The 18,949-nt window shown below is 42.8% G+C and overlaps 1 protein-coding gene across 1 annotated transcript in view; it reads left to right on the forward strand.

The window, feature by feature from the left end:
• Positions 1-6,203, forward strand: part of VIPR2 (vasoactive intestinal peptide receptor 2) — a 293,628-nt gene extending 287,425 nt beyond the window's left edge. The window contains exons 11-13 of the mRNA XM_004385888.1: positions 3,975-4,104; positions 4,180-4,221; positions 6,030-6,203. Coding sequence (XP_004385945.1) covers positions 3,975-4,104; positions 4,180-4,221; positions 6,030-6,203 — 346 coding nt within the window. The remainder of the gene's footprint in view (positions 1-3,974; positions 4,105-4,179; positions 4,222-6,029) is intronic.
• The last annotated feature ends 12,746 nt before the right edge of the window (positions 6,204-18,949 follow it).

An 18,949-nucleotide genomic window follows, 5' to 3' on the forward strand; every position in this document is an offset into this window, starting at 1 on the left:
TTTGAGGATTCTGTGTGATCCTGGAGGTTAGACTCAGCTGTTTCCTTCCTTCCAATCCTTTAGAAAAGACGGGATGGTTTTGGACAGGCAGCATAATGCAGTGGTCAGGGGCATGGACCATGGAGCCCAAATGTTTGGGTTTACATACGAGCTTGTGGCCTGGAAGAAGTGACTTAGCCTATCTCTGCCTCAGTTTTCTTATCTGTAAAATGGGAAAAATAATAATAATGTCAATGGGATTGTTATGAGGATTAACAGAGTTAATATTTAAAGGGCATTTAGTGCCTGGCACCAGTAACTATTGTGTAAGAGTTTGGTAAACAGATAAATCTTATTGTTCCACTGTGGTGTATAAACTCCATTAGAGGAGACTGTACAAAAACTCAGACCTAGAGATGAGTTTCATGTCTAAGCAAAAAACAATAAAGTATAGGTAGTCCCTGACTTACAACAGGGTTCATTCCAACAACTCCATCGTTATAGTTCTGACGTAAGTAGAATGCCTCTTTTTTTCTTTTTTTAAGTTTTCATTTTTGTTGCCTTTTATTGTCAGTATCTTTATAAATTTCGTCTTTCTCTCTGGGGGTTGGAAACATTACATCTGAGAATGAGAACGTCAGCAAATTATGTACTGTAACATTGTGTGTAGTGCATGCTACTAATGATCAGATGTATCTCCTCCCCCCAAAAAATAAAGGACAGTTGTAAGAGCTGTTCGTCATAGCATGAACGTGTTGTAAGTCGGGGACTATCTGTAGTAGTACTACCATGTAACATTTTTACTGCTCCCCCAGGTGAGAAGTTCCTGAAACTTGCCCCATGCCCTTGCAGCTGTGAGGGAAGAGGGGATAAGATCATTCTTGGTTGCTGGTTGCCCTTCAAAATGAACTTTTGATTTTCTGTAAATCTTGTTTAACTTCTATGCTGACCTTTTCTATTGGTGCCTTGGATGTGTTAAGCAGATCTTAGAGATGGATACTTTTATTTTGGAAACAAAATTAAGTGGGGATAATAGAATCTAGTCTTTTCCCAAGGTAACAAAAAAGACAGAGCATCTCTGTAAAGCTGCCCTCTGGGTAATGTCTTACACCTTTTACATATAACCATCTTCTAACAGAAGTAACAAAACCTCCATGGTTGGGATCCAAGAGGAAATTGGCCTCACTAAAACCTGTTTTATAGAGAATAGTGTAATAGCAAACTTCTGATGTGTTAGTGATGGAGGTTTAAGCAGGTGCTCTCGCGGGTATTTAACTGAAGGCCACAGCTCCCTACAGAACCCCGACTTTTCTTCACCAGGCTAACCTGGCACCAAGGTGTTAAATGCAGCAAGGCCCATGGGGGCTGATAACGTAAACGTGCAGGTTTGCAAATGGACAACAGTGTGTTGGTCGATAGCCAAGCCTTCCTTGATAACACAGGCTGCTGCAGGCTTCTGCTCAATGCCTGGCAGAACAGTCGGGATTTCTGGGGTTTGTGCACATTGCCAGTTGTGGGGCAAATGTTGCTTATTATGAACCCACAGAACATCATCTGTTTTGTTGTGAGGGAGTTTGGAAGAAATGAACACATTTGTAGAATTTACATTCTAGAATCTAGAATGCTAGATTTGAGGCAGGAGCCTCAAAAATAAATTAAAAGAAATTTTTTTTAAGTGTTGAGGGAGACAACTAATGAGAGAAGGTGGGGGGAGTGGAGCATCCAACCCTGCTACTCCTCAACTCATACATTTTGGAGAACTGTATGAACAGTTTGAGAGCTTACCTGGATTTTTATTTCGGTGGCTTAGGACAGTGCTCCTCAAACCTGTATACACATCCTAAGGCTCTTGTTAAATGGTAGATTCTGATTTAGTGGGTCTGGATGGACCCCCAGGTTCTGCATGCCTAACAAGCTCCCGAGTGATGCCGTTGCTGCTAGTCCACAGGCCATATTGGAGTAGCAGGGTTCAGATAAACCTGTTGCTGTCGAGGTGATTCTGACTCATAGCGACCCTATAGGACAGAGTGGAACTGCCCCATAGGGTTTCCCAGGAGTGGCTGGTGGAGTCCAGCTGCTGAGCTTTTGGAAGAGGTGGGAGGAGAGAACAAAAGAATAGTAAGTACAGCTATGGTGAAGGTAAGATTTGGTTCAGGTATTTTATTTTCAACATTCAATGCAATGAGCAGAAAATCTGTTTTACTGAGCAAGGTAATAACTCTTTGATGGACATAGAAATTACATGCAGTGCAGTTTGCCTGATCCTACAGAATTTATTTATAACTAGGTCAAAAAAGGAATGTTTTCCTGGGTTATCTGCCAGGACCCATAAATAGCCAAGCTTTAAAACACACTTCTTGGTAGTGTTTGTTCTAATGAGATTTTCATCTGTGCTATGAGCCAGTTTCTTTCATCTGAAACTAAAGTTTGTCTGACCTTTAAATTCTGGTGATCAGTCTGAATTATTAAAAATAATTATAGGTGGAACAGTGGGACCCACTAATAGCAATGTAGTCTTTAGTGTGCTGTTCAAGATTTCTTTTAAGAGCTTTATGCTTTATGAGGCAAAGTCATTTTTCTCATCACATCTGCATATTCTGACTATAATAGGGGGAGGGTAGATTATTGCTTAAAATTCTAGAGAGAAAACAAATTATGACATATTCACACAATGTAATACTGTGCAACGATAAAGAACAACAATGAATCCGCAAAACACAACATGGATGAATCTGGAAGGCATTATGCTGAGTGAAATTAGTCACAAAACGACAAATATTGTATTAGACTACTGTTATAAGAACTCGAGAAAAGGTTTACACACAGAAGAAAATGTACTTTGATGGTTACGAAGGTGGGGAGGGAGGAAGAGGGGGATTCACTAACTAGATAGTAGACAAGAATTATCTTAGGTGAAGGGAAGGACAGCACACACTACAGGGGAAGTCAGCACAACTGAACTAACCCAAAAGCTAAGAAGTTTCCTGAATACAACCAAACGGTTCAAGGGACAGAGTAGCAGAGGTCTGGGGACCATGTTTTCAAGGGACATCTAGGTCAATTGGCATAACAAAGTTTATTAAGAAAATGGTTTGCATCTCACTTTGGTGAGTGACATCTGGGGTCTTAGAAGCTAGTGAGCAGCCATCTAAGGTACATCATTTGGTCCCCAACCCACCTGGAACAAAGGAGTATGAGGAACACTAAAGACACAAGGAAAATATTAGCCCAAGAGACAGAAAGGGCCACATAAACCAGAGAATCCCATCAGCCTGAGACCAAAAAAACTAGATGGTGCCCGGCTACCACCAGTGACCGCCCTGACAGGGAACACAACAGAGAGTCCCTGACGGAGCAGGAGAAAAGTGGGGTTCAGAACTCAAATTCTAGTAAAAAGACCAGACTTAATGGTCTGACTAAGACTGGAGGGACCCTGGAAGACATAGCCCCTGGACTCTCTGTTAGCCCAGATCTGAAACCATTCCCGAAGCCAGCTCTTCAGACAAAGATTAGACTGGACTATAAGACATAAAATGATACTCATGAAGATTGTGCTTCTTAGCTCAAGTAGATACATGAGACCAAGTGGGCAGCTCCTGTCCGGAGGTGAGATGAGAAGGCAAAAGGTCAGGAGCTATTGAATGGACATGGGAAATCCAAGGTGGAAAGCAGGAGTGTGCTGTCACATTATAGGAAGAGCAACTGGGGTCAAATAACAATGTGTGTATAAATTTTTTTTTATGAGAAACTAACTTGAACTGTAAACTTTCACTTAAAGCACAATTTTAAAAAAAAGGACAAAAAAAAATTCCAGAGAGAACCAGAGCCCTGTGAAGCTCAGGTCTCACAGTAACATACAAAGACAGGGTAAATTCTAGCCCTCTATGTCCAACAATTCATTCAACTTCTTAAAATGAAATTGATAGCAATAATTCATGCATAAAATCAGCTGTGGTTTATTAGCGAAGCTAAATTTCCTTTTTCTTCTGATGTAGGAGGCTGGCAAAGTCCACACTGCTGCTCATCCCATTGTTTGGGGTTCACTATACGGTGTTTGCCATTTTTCCTATTGGCATTTCCGCCAAGTATCAGATCCTGTTTGAGTTGTGCCTGGGATCGTTCCAGGTACGTCTGTGAAGAAGTGGCTCATCCTCCCCCGAGGCTGGCTCTGTCTTCTCTGATGACCTCTCTTGTTTGCAGGGCCTGGTTGTGGCAGTGCTCTACTGTTTCCTGAACACTGAAGTAAGTCCTTTGTCAATCCTCAAGAACTAAGTACAAATATTTCCGTGTGTGAGATATTTCCTAAAATGCGTAACCCCGTAAGCTGGCGTCATTGGTATCAGAGAGAGCCCATGTCTTATGGCTGTCTCAGCCCAAAACAGTGAAAGCCAGACTCACTTTTCTTACAACCATCTGGGCCCAACTTTTTACCATCACCTTCAGCATCCATTTATAAAACCTTGATCTCTTTTTCTCTCCATGCCATACAATATCAATTGCCCAATACTTCTGTAGATCCCTTTCAAGAAAATTCTCCAACTAGGTAATTAAAAATGACCCTGTGACTCTTTATAGTGACTGTCTTGCTTTCCTGACCCTGACTGATTTGTAGAAATTCGGGAGGTCCTGTAGACTGAGAATGGGAAGGGAGAGGAGGGAGTTAGAAAGTGCTGATGGAAACTCTTCTCTTTAGACTCACAATAACCAAAGAAATAAGTTAGTCGAGTCCCTAAGATAAAGTTTTATGACTCCAACTTTATACCGTATACTCAGAATGCTCCAAATTGTACTCATTTTCTGTATTTAAAAAAAAAAAAAAAAGGCTGCCTATAGCCATCGCTTTATCTGCATTTTGCTCACCTTTTCCAGGATTGCATTGCTGAAACCTCATTAACTCCTCCCATTTGTGAACCTCAACCTGGCAATTTGGTTTTCTCTCCCTTCCATCAGTATGAAGTGCTTTTACTAAAGTCATCTTTCGTCTCCTTTTTTTAGTGGAGTCTCACATGCCATTCCTAGGCCAACATCAGTAAACAGGCGGTAACAGGAAATTTCAAGCCCAGAAAACTTACCTGCTGGGTGCTATTTAATAATCACTTCTCCCAGAGTTTGCTGCTGCTGCTGATTCTTTATTCCCAGATCCCTGGGATAGGAGAGGAGAAGTCAGCTCAAGATCCCTAGACGTGGCAAAGAAGCTTGTGACACTGTTTTGGGCTAGGATTGTGGGATGTGTCTCCGGGCTGAGGATGTCCACCCTAGGCTCACACACCCAAGTACCCTCCCACTCCCAAACACCCCTCCCACACCTCAGCTACTGTGAAGTCCTTGATTGCAAGGGACTCTACATGTATTTTGTCTCCTAATGCTGGTTTTAAGTCTTTTACTCTTCCCTCCCAGCCTCCATTCTGCTGATACTAGCTTTTTCTTTCCTCACTAGCATGTCTGTGATAAAGCTAAGCCAGTCTCCTGTTCTTACTCTGTTCTCCTTTCTCGTATTGGTAGGAGCAACTCCTATGCCTATCTCTCCTCATTCATTCCAGACTTTATGGTGAATATTCCCTGCTTTAACCAGTAGCAAGAAAGTAACTGGAACCAAGTTTTGTTTTGTTTTGTTTTATCCAAAGCACTATCATTCACCTCCAGTTTCTATGGAAAATCTTTTCTGAAAATATAAATTAATTACCTCTAATTGTTGGTATATAGCCAATGTCTCATGACATTGAAGATGTTTCTAAACTAATAACTCAGTCTTAGATTATATAATCTTAACACATTAGCAGGTGAGGCTCCCCATCTGAAGTCTTTCTTATCCCCATTCCCTTTACCGTGTTCCCCAAGACTCTCTTCACTTCTATCCATCCGACTGGGATATAGAGAGAGGTCCATACTACCCTCTACTCCCAGTAATGGACAGAAGGGAAAGTTAATGGTGAATTCAGTGGTGGTGTTACCTCTAGAGGGCACCTTGCATTCACCTTTTCGAGCTTGCATGATTATCTGATGTCCCCACTTGCAGCGTTGGTTTTACTTTGTTTCGCTTACCTTCCCAGGTGCAGTGTGAGCTGAAAAGAAAATGGCGAAACTTATTCCCAGGCAAGTCCATGAGCCGGGATTATAGACTCCACAGCTCTTCGATCTCTAGAAATGGCTTGGAGAGTGTCCTGCAGTTCCACCGGAATTCCCGTGCCCAGTCCTTCCTGCAGACTGAGACCTCGGTCATCTAGCCAACACCCACCTGTCTATGTTTGCAAACAAACTCAATGAAAGACTATATAAAAGTATACACAGCTAAATTTGCTGGGTTTTTCCTAAAATGTGCAATGTGCATTTGCTTTCTTCCTGTTCCACGTGTTAGGAATGAGCTAGTTGGGTAAATCAGTGCTGTCTTGACTTAATAGAGCTGATTGTTATTTAATCCCATCTGTGGAACCTGAGTTACCTTGTAATTTACTTGGATTTAAATGCTAATAATTATTAAACTCCAGCATTTAAGTGAGTTTGTTTATAAGGCATTTAAGACATATTCAGCCATGTTGCTGGACCCATTTTCAGGGAGAAGAGGGGAGAACAACTGGTCACTGAAACATCAAAACAAAATGTAACGGCCCACAATTTGTGACCCAACAATTACCAAAATTAAAAAATGAGAGGCTTTTCTAACCTCAATGCCTCCTCTCACAAAACTTTCTCTCCTGTTAGTGAGAAGCAAAACTCTTTGAACAGAGGCTCTGGGTCCTGAGGTTAAAACCACTAGTCATCATGAAGTCAGTTCTGACTCATGGCAACCCTGCGTGTGTCAGAGTGAAACTGTGCTCCATAGGGTTCTCAACGGCTGATTTTTTGGAAGTAGATCACCGGGCCTTTCTTCTGAGGTGCCTTTGGGTGGACTCAAACCTCCAACCTTTTAGTTAGCAGCTGAGCACATTAACCATTTGCACTACCCAGGGACTCTGGGCCCTGAGGTCACAGAGGGTGAAAGGCAGGCTTTCTTTATGCATAATCACCCTGGCTGGAGCCAGACACACACCAGTGAACCCTGTCCCTCTTTCTGGGCTCTAAAAGGGTTAGGAATTTCATGAACCCCCACTGACATGTCCAAGTATACTGCAAGCCAGGGTGAACCAGGCAAAATCAGGAGGAGAGCAGACCTTTCAATTAGCAACTGAGCAAGATAACTGTTTGCACCACCTGGGGTCTCCTCGGTCATAATAATAGTAACATGTAACATAATAACAGTAACATGTAACAGTAACATGTTATCCCTCTCAAGGGCGTTTGCATTTTAATAAGGGCCTCTCAACCAATGAACCGATGCCTTATTGGTCAATTTCAGGCACCGTAACCAGCACTGGTCATGTAACAGTGAAGTGTTTTTCCTATTGAAATGGAGAATTATTTCAACAAAATATAAATATTTCAAGAACTCATATCCAGTATTGGCAAACAGCAGTCCTAGCTTTTAGTTCCTTGATTACTTGCAGATTTAGGTATGTCTGGGAGGAATCATCAACATGGCAACAGAAAAATTGGAAGGGTGGGAGAAGAGAGGAGGAAAATTCTAGAAAGATGTCCAGATGATGCTAAACAACATAGTCTCCCATTTCCTGTGCCCAAATTCCTTTCCAGTTAGCCCCTCCCTAACAGCCCAGATGTTGTTGTTAGCTGCTATGAAATCACCGCCCCCCCCCCACAATTCATGGGGACCCCGTGCACAATGGAAGGAATCATTGCCTGGTCCTGCTCTATCCCCATGATCAGTTGCAGATTGGACCATTGTGATCCATAAAGTTTTCACTGGCTAATTTCCAGAAGCAGATCACTAGGCCTTTCTCCTAGTCCACTGAAACCTATTCAGCATCACAGTGATACACAGACCTCCACTGACAGACAAGTGGTGGCTGCACATGAGGTGCATTGGCTGGGTCTTGAACCCAGGTCTCTGGCATGGAAGATGAGCATTCTACTGCTGAATCACCGATGACCCATGCAGCAGGACAAATAGCCTTGGATGAAAGTCTGCCCCAAACCTAGTCAAAGTGCCTCAATTGCTAAACTCAGTTTTTCCGAGCACATTTTATGCTACTTGTCCCCCATTAAAAATGGGGACTGTGAAGTCTTTTTCCTGTGTCATTTGTGGTATGATAAGCCCTGACCAGTCTACAGAGGCTGGTTATCACTATGGCAGGCATTGAGTTTGTGGGACCTGGTGGGCAGTGGGCAGGCAAGACTTGGGTCAGGAAGTCTGCAAACGTAAAAGGCTGCCAGCCATCCTGTCAGCATTACTTTGAGTAGTAAAACTCTCATTCCCCAGTAAAATAAGATTGGACAAAGGGGATTTTATGTTAGCGAAACAACAGTGTCTCCAGAGATTAACTTCAGCCACTGGTAGTCCAGGCTTTCCATTTGATAAAATTTGCTATAACCAGATCAGCACAATAAGCTGCCCTGGCCCAGCCCCTTGGCCATAACCTGGCCTCTTGTTACCTAGTATTGGATATCATAGTGGGATTCATTATTCTGCCACAACAGGATTGCCCTTGAACTTTTGCCTGAACCAGCTGGAGATGGACGCCCAACTTTTTCTGAAGTCATTGGTGGGGGTAGGCAGGTTGTCAAAAGACTTAGAAAACTAGTTCGCTGCTTTCCTGTGGCTGCAGAAGCTTACTTAGGCAACTAGTATCATGTAAGCAGGCTGGCCAGAAAATATGGGGGCCCGGAGGGAGGGGGGGTCAAATAGCCCAGCGCAGGAGCCTCCATGTTGTCCTCGTGCCACCCTGGTAAAGGGCAACTGATGGGGCAGTGATGTGAAATAAGAGGAAAGTGGACTTGGAGTCAGTCCCAAATGGTTAACACACTCACCTGCTAACCAGAAGGTTGAAAGTTCAAGTCCACCCAGAGGCACCTCTGCAGAAAGGCCTGGCAATCTACTTCCAAAAAATCAGCCACTGAAAACCCTACGAGCACAGTTCTATTCTGACACACATGGGATTGCCATGAATCCGAGTCAACTCTACAGCAACTGGACTTAGAGTCAGAAAACCCAAGTTTTAGTCCTCTCAGCTGCCATCTTTCCTATGTAGCCTTGGGCAAACCACTTCCACCTCCTGAGCTTCAGCCTCCCCTTCTTAAAAAGAGTATAAAAGTGCGCCCTACCTACTCAGAGGGTTTTTTGAGGGAATGGTAATATGTTGTAATTGAAAGTGTTTCATAAACCTTAAGGTGCCACTCTGATAATAAAAACCGATAGCAGGGTGTGCCGAGGTGCGGGGTAGTGGGGAGTCCTGATCCAGGATATGCCTAGAAAGAGACACAGGGAGGTAGAGTTCAGAAGAATTATCCTCAGTTAAATATGTGCAAGGCCAAACAGAGCCAGAGGTATTTTAACTTGCCTGGTAAAGGGGAAAAGCAGAGGTTGTAAAATGAGTATTTACTAATAGACTTGAGCAGTCAATAGAGGAGTGGGTGGTCAAAGAGTTGGCACATGTTGTTTTAAAATGTATGTAAATGTGTATGGAACGTCAGCTATAGCAAACTCCACCATACAATGAGCAATGACCTGTGTAAATATTTTCAATAAAACCTAATTTCATGTCTGTAAACTGAGTAAGAATTCACTCTGACCAGCAAATCCAGAGATCTAAAACAGAGGAGTTAGTCAGACTTCTGCTGGTGCTTTTCTAATCAGATGGAATCTTGTTAGTGGCTATTGAGTCGGCTCCGACTCATGGTGACTGTCGTAGTTATCTAGTGCTGCTGTAACAAATACAAGTGGTGGCTTTAACAAACAAGTTTATTCTCTCACAGTTTAGGAGGCTAGAAATCCAAATTCAGAGTGCCACCTCCAGGGGAAGGCTTTCTCTCTCTGTCGCTCTGAGGGAAGGCCCTTGTCATCAATCATTCCCTGGTCTAGAAGCTTCTCAGCTCAGGGACCCCGGGTGCAAAGGTCACACATGCTTCTGGCTCTTCTTGCTTGGTGGTAAGGAGGTCCCCCTCCTCTCTGCTCGATTCTCTCTTTTATACCTCAAAAGAGATTGACTCAAGAGACAACCTAATCTTATAGATTGAGTCCTGCCTCATTAACATAACTGCCTCTAATCCTGCCTCATTAACATCATAGAGGATAGGATTTACAATACACAGGAAAATCACATCAGATCACAAAATGGTGGACAACCACACAATACTGGGAATCATGGCCTAGCCAAGCCGACCCACATTTTGGGAGGACACGATTCGTCTATAACAGTGACCTTATGTATAACAGAACAAAATGTTTCCCAGTCCTGTACCATCTTCAAGATCATTGGTATGTTTGATCCCATTGTTGAGGCCATTGTGTCAATCCATCTCATGGAGGGTTTCCTCATTGTTGTTAGCCCTCTACCAATCATGTCCTTCTCTAGAGATTCGTCTTTCCTGATGACATGTCCAAGTAAACAAGCCAAAGTCTCATCATCTTGACCTCTAAGGAGAATCTGGTTGTATTTCTTCTAAGACTGATTTGTAGGCTCTTCCAGCAATCCACAGTATGAAACCTTACCCACATCTAAAGCAGAGCTTGCTCTCGTTGGGGTGGAGGAAAGGAGGACAGAGGAATGAGTACAACTCCTTCCTGCTGGCCCTCATGGCACCTTTCTGGAAATTAGAAAACACCAACTTTCCTTCAAGACACTTAGCCACCCTATGCCAGAACATGGTATTGAAAACTATCAGTCGGTGGTGTTGATGATGGGTACACCTGCTGTGCCCTGCACTGACCTCACATAGCAGCTCTAGGGGGTGGAGCCCCTGCGCGCTTAGCCTCCCCCTCCACCTACCTCACCCCCCACCCCCGTGTGCATGTGGAACCTGAAAACCTCTGAAATAAGAGTGGGATTGAGGACACGAGTATGTGTGTGTACACATGTGTGTACACGCACGTACGTGTGTACTGACCCTTAGCCACATTTATGCTACAGACAGATAAAATCTATTTCTGATTAACTCCATGCTCAACAAACTGCTTCACTGACAAGAAAATAAAAGCATACAGCTAAAAGTCAAATTCTGAAGAGACAAAACTTAGAAATGAGCTGAGAAGAACCAGATTCTGGTGAATTTAATAGGAGCAAAATAAGTACGAAGAAAGTGAAGGGGGGCACAAAACCACCTGGTTCCCAGTCCTTTTGGTAATTAGTACTTTGTTAGCTGTTTGATTCTAGAAGGGGTTTAGTGCAGACTTGCTTAGGTAGGAATATTTTCCAGAAAGGTTGAAGAGATAATACTTGAGAGTAGGACCACAGATGTGGAGGCCCCAGCTCTGAAGAAGATGCTCCCTTCTCCCTATAACAAAAATAGTTTTCAGGTTATAGAAATAATTAGTTGCCTCCGACTCATGGTGACCCCATGCACAACGGAATGAAATGCTGCCGGATCCTGCAGCATCCCCATGATCATGATCATATGTGGATTGGACCATTGTGATCCACAGGGTTTTCACTGGCTGACTTTCAGAAGTAGATGACCAGCCCTTTTTTACTAGTCCATCTTAGTCTGGAAGCTCCACTGAAACCTGTGTCAGCATCATAGCAACACACAAGCCTCCATTGATAGACGAAGGATGGCTGTGCATGAGGTTGATTGGCCAGGGAATTGAACCTGAGTCTCCCATGTGGAAGGCGAGACTTCTACCACTGAACAACCAATGCCATCACACAGAAATAAGGAGTTATAAAAATTCAAATATTATAGGCTAATATTACCTAGAAAGTGAAAAACTTCTCTGAAGTCCATCCTTCTGCCATCTCCTCCCTTTCTCCTTTAGAGGTAAATTTTATTAATGATTGATAGGCTCAATATTTCCTTCTGTCTGTGCAAACCTACATTTCCCTCCCTTTCTTTTCTTCTTGCATGGAAATTAGGCCATATCACACAGAAGTTTCTCCAGCTTGTTTTCCTCAATTAAGACAGATTATGACCATCTTCTACATCTGTTCATACAGATCTACTGCTTTATTTTTAACAGCTGCATGATATTTCATCATATGAATATAGTTTATTCAATCAATTTCTTATGGATGGATATTTGAGTTGGTTTTCATTTTTTATTTATACATTTGTGCAAGTATTGCCATAGAATAAATTCCTAAAAGAGGGTGGTGGGGGGAGGTGTTGGATTAAAGAGCATGTACATTTCTTCATAGGTATCTGCCCTACAAAAGGTGGGATCAGTTTACTTTCATAACCAACAGTGCTTGAAAGTGCTCAGTTCCTCACTCTCTCTAAACACAAGCATTAGCAACTTTTTTTTTTTTTTTTTTTTGACTTTAACAAAGAGAAATTTATTTCCTCACAGTAAAGTAGGCTAAAAGTCCAAATTCAGGGCGTCAGCTCCAGGGGAAGGCTTTCTCTGTCTGTCAGCCTTCTCATCAATCTTCCCCTAGACTAGGAGCTTCTCCGTGCAGGGACCCCGGGTCATTTTTCTTTAATTCTAATACCAAGCTGTGCTTCAGCCTGACCCACAAACATCATTGACACATAATCAACGAGCCGTTCTTCCAGATGGCAACCTCATCTAAATAGCATATGCTGCTTGCCACTTGACAAAATAACTTCTTTATTCTTGGGAAACAGGGATGAGAAAAAGAACTGACTGCTCAGCAGAGCCTGTATTATTTTCATTATTGTTACCGATACCGCCTTTGTCAGACCACTGTGCTCTCCGAGCGGGCGCTGCTTAGCTTTTAAGTATTATAAAGGATTTGGGACATCTTTTATACAGAAAAATGGGCTTTAGAAGATGGAAAGAAAAAGGATTCACTTCGTTTGTATTCTCTAAAGGTTTAATAAGGAGACTGCAGATCATAGGTAAGTGGTCCCCTTGCATATGAAAAACTGTCCCACCTTACCTTTGTGGTGACATCATATAGACAAAGCCCTCCTATGCAGCAGGTTCTTACTATGAATACTAATCCCAGAGCTATTGTTGTTAAAACTACATTTACTCAACACCTGGAACTGAAGAAAGAATAGAGGAAAAATAAACTATTAGAATGTAATTACAAAATAAGCCTGAGTAGAAACAATCTCTGAGATTTAGGATGTTATGCATCTTTATGTGGTTAAGGTGTATGTGATAAAGACAAATGCCAGTAGTTCAGAGAGGAAATGACCACTCTCAGCTAAGGGGAAAAAAGGCTTCAAAGAAATTATATCTTAAAGGATGAGAGAAATTATAAAAAGAGTTGGCTTAAAACAGTGGCATCACTAGAGGGTGGAGGGGTCCAAGGGGTGTGGACCGTACCAGGTGACACTGTCAGAGGGGGTGACACCAAAAAGGGACAGGAGCTGGTTGAATAGACACCGGAAATCCAGAGTAGAAAGGAGGAGTGTGCTGTCACAGTATAGGGAGAGCAACTAGGGTCACATAACAATATATGTATAAATTTTTGTATGAGAGACTAACTTGAATTGTAAACTTTCACTTAAAGCACAATTAAAAAAAAATCCTGTAGTTATAACAACAACAAAAAAAATTTTCATAAGCCCAGCTTACATGTATCAATATACCTAAAAGACTAAAACTCTACTAATTTACTTTTGAACCTACTAATCTACTCTGGTCAGAGCTGTCATTATTACCCAATTACAACGATGCTTCAAATCACTTGTTTTCTGCATGCGCTTACAAGCACATGCTATTGTTTTCATTGCTGCCTGTGTTTTTATAGTCACCGATTTTGTCAAATTTTCTAATGTTTTAGCTACAACATTGTGGTCATTACCAGGAGGGGAGCGACACCATGAGTTACCGGCTGGGTGACACCAACCCTAGTGACACCATTGTTTTAAAAATAAAGTTAAATGCAGGAAAGTATATCGCATAGAGCAGTGTACTGAGTTCCTGTAGCAGACTAATAGGAGAGATATGTGGAAGTAGAGGTGAGGTCAGACGGGCGAAGGCACCAAGTACTAACATCTGAAATGAAAATGGAATTTTTTTAGAAAATAGAGCTTTTCAATCAAGGCTTTTGATTTGAGGAATGACATGGTCAAGGCAGTGTTTTAGGAAGATTAATTTGGCAACTTCTTTGGGGATAGAAAGAGAAGGAAGAGACTTGGAGCCTAGTGGGTGACTGTGGTACCCATCCAGATGTGCAGTGATGGTCTGGACCAGGGCCACAGAAGGAGCAATGGAGAGGAAGTCAGTAAGAGAGAGACATCATGAAGAGAAAATTCCCACAACTTGATAAGACAATTTTTAAATTGTCTGATACAGGACAATAAAGGAATTCCCTAGAATTCTGGGGTTGCTTAATGCCTTAGAGCAGTGATGTCACTGTTGGCGCAAGACTGCTGCGTCAATTGCCTAAATGCTTGATCAAGGCCAAAATATGCTTTAAAATGGACTTTGTCATTTGCTTTCACACTTTTAAAATAAAATGAATATATTACTTTTTAAAATATTACTCTGGGAACAATAAAGTCAGAGTCTAGGATAAAGACAGAAATGGTGGCATTAAAGTCAGGCCACACAATAAAGTCAGGCCACAAAACCAAGGTCCAAAGAAAGGAGAAACAGAAGAGTGGGTAACACATTCAGATCCTAAACAGCAAAGCGGGTTAGGCCAGGGCCTTCTCAGAGAAGTTCCGTGAATATAGGGATGGTAAGTAGCTTCATCCCATATGCCAAATCTGGTTCTTTGGTAGTGGCTGCCTAGAGCTGTAGTTGAGAAAGAGCACAAGGTCCATTCCAGGCTCAACATGTCAGAATCGTGTGATTGGTGATAACTCCTGCAGGCACAGAAGTGTGCAGCTTTAGAATTTCTACATAACAAAGACTTGTGTGGACCAATCCAGTTAGAAGGAAGTCAATCCAGTTAGAAGAGGAAGTTGGAAAATTGTGCTATATTTGCACAGTGCATTTTCCTAGATGGTAAGTGTATTTGGGGAGTCCCTGAGTAACACAAACAGTTAATGCGCTCAGCTGCTATCCAAAAGGTTGGAGGTTCAAGTCCATGCAGAGTGGCCTCAGAAGAAAGGCCTGGTGATCTTCTGAAAACACAGCCATTGAAAACCTTATGGAGCACAGTTCTACTATGACACACATGGGGTCACCATAAGTTGGAGTCTACTCACCGGCAACTGGTATGCGGTATACTTGGAGTGTCTTGGTACGGGGGGAACCAATGGTATTTACCAGGGAAGGCAACCAAAACTGCTGCAAGCAACCCCTTGGTGCCACCACAGGGACCAAATCTATGCCTTTCCTGCTCTGGGCCTTTACCTGCTCACCTACCCTGTCGGTATCTCATCATGATGACAGCCTTATGGAAGCAGAGGACCACAGTACTGGTGTTGCCCTGTGCAACCCCAGCTAATGCCCTTCACTTAGACCATGCTGTGAATGGCGCCCCTGGAGTTGTGTGACACGATAGCCCTGCTAGTCAGCAGCTCACTCACTATTGTAATTTTGTTTTTATTGTAAGCTGTCCCAAATTTGTTTTAGGTTGATGAGTTGTGAATAAAGGAGTCAATAAATTGCAATTCTCCTGTGGCTTGCCCTAAGCCTCATGTCACACTATCCTGTGAGGTCAGACCTGGGTATCCTTTGGCCATTCCCTCTCTGCCACTGATGCAACGAGTGGACTTCCATCTCCAGAATCAATTATCTCAGTGCAAAAAATTATTTCTCTGGCATTGGACATGAAAACTTAGGAGAGGGAATTAAAAGGGAAGATAAGAGTAGAAACAGCTTCTTCAAAGTATGCTAACCAAAAGGTCTGCCAGCCGCTCCTGGGATACCCTATGGTGCAGTTCTACTCTGTCCTACAATGTTGCTATGAGTCGGAATCGACTCAACGGCAACAGGTTTTTTGGTTCTTTGAGTGTAGCTGAAACCCAGATTATCTGACTTTCCTGTTACAATCCTGCTCCTAGAGCATCTCAGCTGCTCTGGGGAGACACAGGCTCAAGAGGGGTGTTGTCGTCCTTCTCTCTGTGATTTTAGACAAATTTCTTAAACCATCCTGGCCACAGCAGTCTTCTCTGTAAAACAGTGGTGTGGGTGGGAGGATGATGCTAGTCACCTCTAAGCCCAAATTTCTGATACAACCTTTCTTTAGTCCTGGTTCATATGCTTGACACTGAAGTCTCCATGCTCACCTCCTCCTTGACCACCTCCCTCACCTGTTCCAAGGACCCTCACTGCTTACAGTGGTGTTGCCAGCAGTCCATTACCATTTCCTCTGGTTTTGGTTCATGACCCCTTTTCCTGACATTGATGAAATTCACTGTGAAGACAAGTTAATGTACTTATTCACCAAATGTAGTGAGAAAATATCATTGCACATTTTCCTAGGCTCCTCCCAACCCTGTGGCCAGGGACCCAAAGATCTTGACAGGCTTTGAAATGGGGTCATCAGTGATGCCCCCAAATTGGGCTGTGTGTGTAGTGGGGGCAGGAGGCTGCTGGGGAGGAGATGCGTGTGCATACCTACATGTTTTTTAAGAACACTTGTTTGTCCAGGAAGCACAGTGATCGCTAAACATGTGCTTGAGGCTAACTGGAAGTACAGGAGCAAAGTGAAGTAGGAGGCAGCACCCTTAACTCCAGAAAACCACACACACATAGTCCCTGATCCTGAAATCCCTTTAACAGGAGGTGTATCTTTTTATTCTATAAACCAGTTGCCTTCAAGTCGATTCCAACTCATGGCAACCCCATAGGTGTCAGAGTAGAACTGTGCTCCATAGGGTTTTCAATGGCCTTTCGTCTGAGGCACCTCTGGGTGGGTTCTAACCTCCAATCTTTCAGTTAGTAGCCAAGTACTTAACCATTTGCACCACCTAGGCAGCCTGTAGCCATCATTTTATCTGCGTTTTCGTCATCTTTTCTAAGACTACATTGCTGAAACCTCATTATACTCCTCCATTTTATGCACCTCTACCTAACAATTAGGTTTCTCTCCCTTCCATCAGTATGAAGTGCTTTCACTAAAGTCATCTTTAACCATTTGTGCCACCCAAAGACTCCTTTTTATTCTATAGGAAACAAACTAAAATACCTGAGGAAGGAAGACTTGATTTCCATTCACACAGAAATGACCATAGTGGTGCAAGACTTTTACACATGGATGGAGGCTCTGGGCACAAAAGAAGAGGGATGTAACTAATGAAGTAACCTCCAAGGGCCTTAAATCTGCCCACTCCGCAGTTTGAGTTAGTGTAATGGGGTGGCATCAGACCTAGGCTAACTTCAGGAGGGAGAATAAGAATAATCAGCATCAGCCCAAAGCTGATTCCCATGAGGTGGAAGTCAAGCATATCTCCACTCTCCAACTTTTTACCAATTCTGACACCAGCCATTCCTCCCACAGCACACTCTACTTCTCTGTGGGGTTTAATAATTTATTGCAATGGCCACACAGAACTCACAGACGATACCCACAATGATGGGATTTATTAGGGAAGTAACAGGCTGCAATTCAGGATCAGGATTGACTTGGAAGTAATAAAACAACTCAGGAGACAGGATACAGTTCGTCAATCAGGACAGCTTCCAGTCAAGACAGCCCTCAGCTCCTGTTGGTGCTGGACCATTCCACTTGGGCCTGGTCTCTGCCCTGCTTGGGCAAGTGTTACAGCTCTTTAACTCTGCAATAAGCACCCGGAGGCATCCCACTCTGCCAGTAAGCCTCCTACCCAAAGGCACTCAGCTGTCTCTCTCGCTCTGTGGACCAGGAAACCCACTGCAGCCATTTCACGCTGGTCTCCTGATTCTTGCCACTCGTGCCGTTTTGTGCCATCTTGCACCGTCTCCAGTGTTACAGCTCTGTCTCCTGGGTCTAGGATGTTCTCAGTGCAGGGACCCTGGGTCAGAAGGGTGCATTCCACTCCCAGCTCTTCTTCTTGATGGTAGTGAAGTCCCCTTCAACCTAGGCTCTTTTAAGCCTAGTGGAATGGCAAAACCGACCAATCCCCTTGATAGGCCACAGCACCTTATTTGCATAGTCATTGTCCAATTCCTGCAAGAGTTTTACACACCTTATTTGCATAGTACCAGCTAATCATTTTGTGGGAGTTAAGGGACCTTGGCTAGAGAGGCCAGATAAAAGCACTTAGACTTGGGACAACTCTGAAGGGTCATCCCAGCTTCAAAGCTCCACCCAGGGTCAGCTAGCCATTTTAATTGTCTGTTGGTTTATAAGAGAATCTTGAGTTTTTTAGGTATGCAATCATATATCTGCAAATAGAAATGTTGTCTCTTTCTTTCCAATACTTATAAAACATTCCACTTTATTGTTTTGTTGTTTTAGTTAGAACTAATGAAACAATGCAGAATAATCATGGGATTGGTGAGCATTCCCAATCTTGTGACGCTTTTAATGGGAACAGTTTATGCAATACATATTCTTGGATAGGAGGCTGAACCATAAAGGAAAAAGACATTGTTGGGATTGTTGACAAATTTGAATGAGGTGTGTGGAGTGGGTGATTGTGTTGCATCACTGTTCATTTCCTGATTTGGAGGGCTGTGTGTTGTACAGTAAGAAAGTATCCTTTCTCGTGGCAAATGCACACTGGAGTGTTTCGAGATGAAGGAACATCATATCTACAACTTGCTCTCTAAAGGTACTAAAAAAGATAAGTGATAATGGTGGGGGGAGGATGAGAGAATAAATATGTTAAACTATTTAACAATTGGGAATCTGAGTGGAGATGATATGGGAGTTCTTTGTCCTGATGTGACAATTTTCATTAAGTTTGAAATTATTTCAAAATAGTTTAAAAATTCACATAAATAAATCCAGTTATCAATGATAAATGCTATGGTTTGGACCATTAAACAATCTGACTGACTTTATTTACATTTCATACCAGGTGTCCAAGTTTCTCTTCTCTTCGCTTCTCTTCTCTCTCCTCTCTTTTCCTCTTCTGTCCTCTTTCCTCTCCTCCTCCCCCTTCACCTGTCTCTTTCTCTGTCTCTCTT

Source organism: Trichechus manatus, unplaced genomic scaffold, assembly GCF_000243295.1.
Source record: "Trichechus manatus latirostris isolate Lorelei unplaced genomic scaffold, TriManLat1.0 scaffold00149, whole genome shotgun sequence".
NCBI classification, from domain to species: Eukaryota; Metazoa; Chordata; class Mammalia; order Sirenia; family Trichechidae; genus Trichechus; species Trichechus manatus.